The sequence below is a fragment of the Babylonia areolata genome, chromosome 24, assembly GCF_041734735.1.
Source record: "Babylonia areolata isolate BAREFJ2019XMU chromosome 24, ASM4173473v1, whole genome shotgun sequence".
Lineage (NCBI taxonomy): Eukaryota > Metazoa > Mollusca > Gastropoda > Neogastropoda > Buccinidae > Babylonia > Babylonia areolata.
In genome coordinates, this window is record NC_134899.1 from 5,069,217 (window position 1) to 5,076,643 (window position 7,427).

Below are 7,427 nucleotides of genomic sequence, written 5' to 3' on the forward strand. Positions count from 1 at the left end.
ATAAAACAAAATTCAAAAAACGGGCTAAGACAGTCCAAGAGAAATGAAGCTGAAACACTGCAATATTGTGAAGAATATTCTGTTCATATACAATTTAGATAGTTGCTGATCACAACATCTTATAAGTTTCCTGGAACTATGTATACATGTTGAAATAATTCAATAGCTGTTGACTACATTGTTAACAATTTTCTAGATACAAACCTTCAAATGATTCAATGTAGCTCACAATGTTTGGATGCTTCAATTGAGCCAGCACAGACACCTAGAGTTTAAAGCAAATAAATCCATGTGTTGACAAACATCAAAATGACTTATACAGTTATGGTATACATTTCAAACATACAAAAATCGTAATTCTCAGACATTAAAATCCATAAAAGTCAAATAAAACAAACAAACAAACAAAAAAACTATCACAAAAAAAGAAAGATAGTCATGTCTATCCTCACACTCACAATTTCTATCTCGATATTTTCTTTTCATTTGATTTTTCAACCTGAGCATTATAAAATTATAAAACAGTCAATGAATCAATCAAATCCATTCTTCAAGAGTTTATGATATATATATGGTATATATAGAGAGAGAGAGAGAGAGAGAGAGAGAGAGAGAGAGAAGTAGCAAGGCAATTTCATTTATTCACACTGTTCTAAACAATTTCTATTGATGATAAAAGATAATCAGATATCATATAAGTAAAAGTGACAATTTAGAGGCTATAAAAATCCTGCTCCAGAATTAAATATAAAGTTTATATAAAGAAACTATATGGATAATACTGGTCATTCTATTTCTTAAAAATACCTCTTTCCTTGCATCTTCTCTTTCTTTGGGGGGCATCTGAAATACAGATTGTGGTGAATACATCATACAACATCATTAAACTGTTACATTCTTAAAATGTATAAAACATTGCATAAGTGAGAGAGACAGACACAGACAGACAGAGAAACAGAGAGATATCTTTAGATCTTGGGTCAATGGAAGACTATTGCCCCTGTTCATTATGCAGTTGAATGTTTGGATAACTGCAAGCACTTCAGTAAATTAAGGACTGTCTTTCACTCTTTGTATTCAAAACTTACTAGATTTTCATGTTTATTTACCTTTTTATAGCTCTGTGTCATACTTAATATAAAAAAGCTATTGTCTATAGTTTGGTTGTTGTTTCTAAATGTTTCCCCTTCTCACTCTCTGTCTCTTTAAGTTTTTCACTTCTTTTTTTTTATTGTAGTTACATGCACACTCACTGATGTGCAAACATCAATACATATTAAAAGTTTTTTTGTATAAACACCATGAAACATATACATACACATATCACTATGTACACACACACATATATATATATATATATATATATATATATATATATAAATATATTATATCTATCTATCTGTATCTCTCTCTCTCTCTCTCTCTCTCTCTCTCTCTCTATATATATATATATATATATATATATATATATATATAATTGCACTGAGGACATGCAAAGACAGAAAAGGAGATAGGATAATTCAAAGACAAATAACGATTCCACTGATCTTATATACAATAATAAACAAAACAATAATTAATCAAAATTGCGTCTGGTGACATAAATTCCATAATACAAAGTCTAGTTGTTGTTTTTTTTAAACCGTGAAACACCCATTATTTTTCACAAATCCTTCAAATTATCTATCTTTACTTAAAGTTGTCAAGCAATTCAAACAATTTAGATGGAACATATTTTAAACCATGATGCTTTGGCTTAAAAGCCTGGATTACGCTAGTCCCACCACCACTACCAAAAGTATACATGTATTCGTGTGTAGCAGTCTTACTTTCACAATGTTGATTTCTTTCACCACGCATTGTCGGTTTGTCTGTTTGTGTCGTACTAGGACAGCTTTACCAAAGGCCCCTTCTCCAATTTTTCGCACTCGTTGATAACGGTCCATAATGAGAAGTTTGGGCTGAGTTGAACAAAGAAAATGAAGACCAGTAATCCTGGCATTAACTTGTCAATTCACAGACCACCAAGTCCAAGCAAGTCAAATTCCTGTGCATTCAGGCTTTGGTGAAGGCTGTCGTGTGCATATTTCAAAGCTATCTGCCACATTCTATGTAATCATCTGGTACTTCCTTGTTTTAACGTGTGTACAATTTATATATATACATATAAGAAATCACTGTAATGAGTATGACTATTTTCAGGGCTTTATCAGCAACCAATGTAAACTATCTCTTGGAACTTCCGCTTTGTGGAACCGAGGCTCCCATCCAAAAGTGCTATCGTGATACAACAATGATACATGAAGAAGAAAAAAAAGAATAATAAGAACTGAAGAGCACTAACACACGATGATCTTTTTCAATATCATTATATGTCGATAATTATTATACAAATCAAAAAATGTGTTCTTAATACGTTTTGCTTTAGATCAAAAACATATAAACAGCAGCTTCAACATTTCATGGAGATGACTGTTCCAACTTGAACAGATAAGCTTTTCATGACATGCTACACCTCATCTACTAGGCAGATGCCTGGCAGTGGCATAACCCAACGTGCTAGTCAGGCCTTCAGTGAATGCATATATATTTGTGTACATACATTTCAACTGCGATTGATGAGTCTCAAGTTAATCATCTCATGCAGTCAGTTCAAATACTGAGGTTTTTTGCCACGGTGTATCATAGTGAAGGAGAGCAAGAGTCGTTGCATCTATAGGGAATATGATACTTCCTGGATGTTCAAAAGTGCCGCTGTACCATACTGGTATTAATGGTACTGCTTTTGTGTTTTGTATGATTACAGTTCTGTATGTCTCCAGTTTATATATTTCAACTTACATCCGGCTATGTCTTCAAGCGCTTAGAGCTCGCTTCAGCTTATATCTGTAGTGCTGGATAAAACAAACTGTTATTGTTATTACTGCCACAACTACTGCTGCTACTGCTACCCATCACTACTGACGGCTACTACTACTACTACCCTTTTGAACCTATTACGTTTGGGATATATTCACTCAGTGCTAAGTATGTGCATCATACTGAACACTAACATCATAGATCACAGCCCGTGTGTTTGATCATCTGCATACAGATACACAGACACACAGACACAGACATAGAAACACAGACACAGACACACACACAGACAAAGCCGTTAACTTTATTATTTTTTATTTCCCTGTTTAAACACATCAGTTTAGTAATTGTTACTGTTAAATGTAATTGCATGTTAATTATGTATTTTTCGGTGGTTTTCTACCTTATCTATTTTCCTCTTCCTGCCTCCTGTGCCTTTTTAATGCTACTAAATGCTACATTGTAAGCATTAAAACAAGTCCTACTAACACTACACACTTGACACTGATACCATCCTGAAACACTGCCGATGCGTTAAACAATCCCTACCCAGGCGATTTTATATCCCATCATGTGATCTACCGTGGGAGATCGCATAAACAAGATCATAAAAAAAAGCAAATTCTACTCTTGGCTTCATAAGGCGCATTCTCCGCCACTGCCCCACAGGATGCACAAGCGCAACGCTTATGTATCGCTAGTCCTTTCAATCTTAGAGTACGGTGCTACCGTGTCTGGGACCCTCACACCCACTGGCAGAAGGACATCAATGCACTGGATCAAGTACAGAGATGTGCAGCCCGCTCCATCGATGGGAACTTTCAATCTCGCACCCCTAGCAGTGAAGAAAACCTACTGCAAAGATCGAACTACCCAGTGCTCCAGGTTTTTCTTCAAGGTGGACGAATGGCAAGTACCGGCGACGCCTTGTAATGATTTACTAAAACGCACAGACAAATGAGGCAGACTGATAAGAGTTAGAGTCTGACAAGTCCTATCAGTCAACCGACACCATCGACAGATACGTCCGGAATAACAGTAGAACTTCTCCATTCAGCCCTATAAGACGCCGGAGCAGCTGCACTGCCGCCGAGTCGTCACAAGCTTCAAATCTCATAATATTTCCAAGTAGCTGGCCACCCCCTACCATGCAGTAGGCCAGCTGACCCACCCACCCTCCACACATCCCACACCTGTCGCAAATTACGTCAGTCACCTGAATTCTGCGACTGTGTAGCCGTTTTATCACGATCAAGATCAAGATATCACACACACACACACACACACACACACACACACACACACACACACACACACACACACACCGTGAGGTAGTAGCAGGTCTGCACTGTAATTATGTTGACACCTCTCAGTTATCAAAAGTGAGTCTTGTTTTACAACCACCGGTTTTCAAGTATAAATTTCTCCATTTCTATTTGTTTGTTTTTATTTCATATTAATATTCATCAAATCATTTATTCAATTACTGATCTGTTTATTTACTTTACTGTTTTATTTTCAAGTTTTTCTCAACGGGCCTAGTGACTTAGCCTGTTGGGTTAAGCTCCTGGTCAGGATTATGCTAAGAAATGTGGTTAGCGTATATGGATTTCCCCGAACGCAATGACGCCTCCTTGAGTAACTGAACTTATGGACTCAGAAATCATCTTTCATTTTATCGTTGAGTTTCATGTTTGTGGAATTTATTTGCAAAAATTCGAGACTTCTGTGGAAATAGCCACAATACCAAAATCCGTTCGCCGACATCCCAATTCATAATTTGAAACAACTCAATGTCAAAATGGCGTCCGCAGGAGTTCGTTTTGGATCTCATTTGAAAGAATTGCGGATTCATTTATGTCAGAAGTCCCAAGCGAGCAAGGGAGTCAGGTACTACAATATTCATACAATTCTGTATTGATTTAATATAATGCATAATATAAGATTGATTTTACTCCCCTAAAAACGTAGCCCTCTTTTCATCAGGTTCATACGGAAACCGCAGCACCTTGAACAAATCGTCTGCTACAGAAGCGTGCAGACGTGTGAGAAGTCGTCTGCAACGGAGTAATTAATGATGATCACTGGCCAGCTAACGACAGAAGTAACCCAGTAACTGTCACTGATGACACGTTTAATATGACCATCACCCAGTAGGTGTGTTCATGCGCGAGGAACATTTTCTTTAAAGTTCTTTTGATAACCTTAAAAGTGATTTTGATCAGCATTGATCATCTGCTTTGAAAGACTGAGGGAGTCCACCAGCTCACGAAACAGTGGTCTGCAGGCAGGGCACCCCCGAAAACAAAAACTTGAAATTTATATTTTTGCAAGAATGTTTAGTCTTTTTTGTAGCTTTGTTTTGTCTGCCTCTGGTCAGAACCAAGACAGGAGGTTAGAAACTATCTTACTAAGGTGCAGAAATGGATCATGAAATTAAGTTCTAGTGAACTGTGTCTTATGTTCCACTTCTAGTGAACTGCATCTTTATCTGTGATGAGATATTCAAGAGTCGTATGAATATTTGTAGTCTTTTCTCAGCTGCGAGGTATGTGAAGGCAGTGTTAGATCAATCCACCTTTTTCTTTGATGAATATTTCAGATATTTTGTACTTAAGTCTTTTGTACTGCCTGTTTCAGGGACTTCATTGAAAACCACTATGTGGATATGAAGAAACTAAACCCCACGTTCCCCATCCTGGTCAGAGAATGCAGTAATGTGCAGCCAAAAGTCTTCGCAAGATTTGGTATGCACTGCAGTGAATGTATTTGATACAATGTTTCTGGTCATTGTTGACTTTGTACAGCAAGGACATTCTAGAGAATAAGTGTCAATTAATTACACATACTTAACCGTGACCCACGAGTGCAGACTCCGCCAGGGGTCTAACATTCCTGTCCTGTGCAAACTACTATCCGCCTAGCTACGGCCGATAACCTCCTGGAAGTAGGTAACCTCCCTTTTGCCCCCCTGACTAGCGCCCTCTTTTTCCGGTCCTTTTCAACAGTATCAGTTGCTCAGAGACTCCCATATACTCTTCAGTTTGGAAATAAAGACTTTCTTGTTCAATAAAAAAAAATTGCAGCTCATTTCTATACAGCTTCTAGACTTTCAGTGTTTGAGGTTCGAGGTTCCAAACAAAATTTGCATGTCACACGAAAATCCCACACATTCTTCTTTGACACTGGTATTGCTGATGTTCAGTCTGCCTCAGAGGAACTCTAGTTCTTGTTTTTATTCAAGTGTGTGAGTGAATTGAGGGGTGTATCTGATGCACCCTCCACTCACCCCAACCACCTAAGTGATAATTTGTAGAAAGCTCTGTGTGTTTGTGTGTCAGTTTCTGGGAGTAAGAAAGTAAGTGCATACGCATACTGGTTTTATTACTCCAAGCCATTGTAAATTACTTACATACCTACAATATAAAGCCAGCAATTTGTGCAGGCAACACTGTGCAGTTCTGGTTATAAAAAAAGTTAAAAACGAGATTACTGCTCTTTTCGCTGTTTGTAGATTGCAGTGTTGCTTGCAACTGACTCGTAATGATATTTCATAGTTTCTAATTTAATGATATTATAATCATTAAAACCAAATTAACTAAGTCTTTCTTTTGTCGCTCAATTTACATTCACAAAAAAAAAAAAAAAGGTTTCACAACTTTTCATTTTGATGGGAACTGGGCACAAAAACTGAGCAGATAGTTGTTGCTGGTAGTGGTTAACCTTAGTACAGCATTATGTTGAAGATCACACATTTGGCATTATGTGTTATGAGGGTGTGAAAGAGATGGAAAGAGGGGCTTATGAGGAGGCAGGGGGTTGGGGGAGCAGCACATTTGATGTATCAAATGCACATTTAGTGATTTACACTGCATGGATGCAATACCAAGATTGTGCATATAATAAAAAATGTAAGGTTCATGTATTTTCATTTGCTTATCAGTGTTCACAACGCTACCGATCCTGTTTCACACAGGTATATGCTAAGATAAAAAAAAGTATACTGGTCCTTTTTTTCCCTTTTTTTTTCACTTCATTTTAAAACTGTTTTTGCTTTTCGCTTACTTTTTGTCTTTTTGTTTAAACAGTGTTGTGGAAGTAAATACAAATATATTTAATTTGTGTATCAGTGTTCACAATGCTACCAATCCTGTTTCACACAGCTATATATGTTTTTAAAACAATATTGCTCCTTTTTATTTCAATTTATTATTTCATTTTACAGCGTTGGGGAAGGAGACTAGTCTCCCCCTGTCCAACATGGACAGCCAGCAAGTCCTGAGAGCTGTGGAGTCCCTGGCCACTAAAGCTGCTTAGACTATGTTAGTGTTAGTGTACCAGACACAGCAGTGTACAGATTAAGACGTCAGCATCACATCTCTCTTTCCATCTTCTGATAGAGATGTTGACAACGCTGATGTCTATCCTTCCTTTGTTTTGTTTATCAGTCTGCATGTTGAGTGAGTCATGCTTGTTCCAAGCTGTTGAAATGCATTGCCGTTACAACAGTGTAGATGTGTGTTGGAAATAAAAACATTGTCAAGAACATTATCTGTTTTTGGAGGGTA

The 7,427-nt window shown here is 37.2% G+C and overlaps 2 protein-coding genes across 3 annotated transcripts in view; one reads left to right on the plus strand and one right to left on the minus strand.

The window, feature by feature from the left end:
* The window catches only part of LOC143298775 (uncharacterized), a 58,451-nt gene extending 56,258 nt beyond the window's left edge, over positions 1–2,193 (minus strand). For both annotated transcript variants that reach the window (XM_076611728.1, XM_076611727.1), the window contains exons 1-3: positions 1,830–2,193; positions 808–843; positions 205–265 (exon numbers count right to left, since the gene is read on the minus strand). In XM_076611728.1, the coding sequence (XP_076467843.1) occupies positions 205–265; positions 808–843; positions 1,830–1,946 (214 nt within the window). In that variant the 5' untranslated portion in view covers positions 1,947–2,193. The remainder of the gene's footprint in view (positions 1–204; positions 266–807; positions 844–1,829) is intronic.
* A 2,450-nt stretch (positions 2,194–4,643) lies between these two features.
* Positions 4,644–7,410, plus strand: LOC143298795 (NADH dehydrogenase [ubiquinone] 1 alpha subcomplex subunit 2-like). Its single transcript, XM_076611761.1, has 3 exons — positions 4,644–4,749; positions 5,500–5,606; positions 7,085–7,410. Exons 1-3 carry the CDS (start codon positions 4,661–4,663, stop codon positions 7,174–7,176), a joined length of 288 nt encoding a protein of 95 aa, XP_076467876.1. The 5' UTR covers positions 4,644–4,660; the 3' UTR covers positions 7,177–7,410.
* Positions 7,411–7,427: the final 17 nt, after the last annotated feature.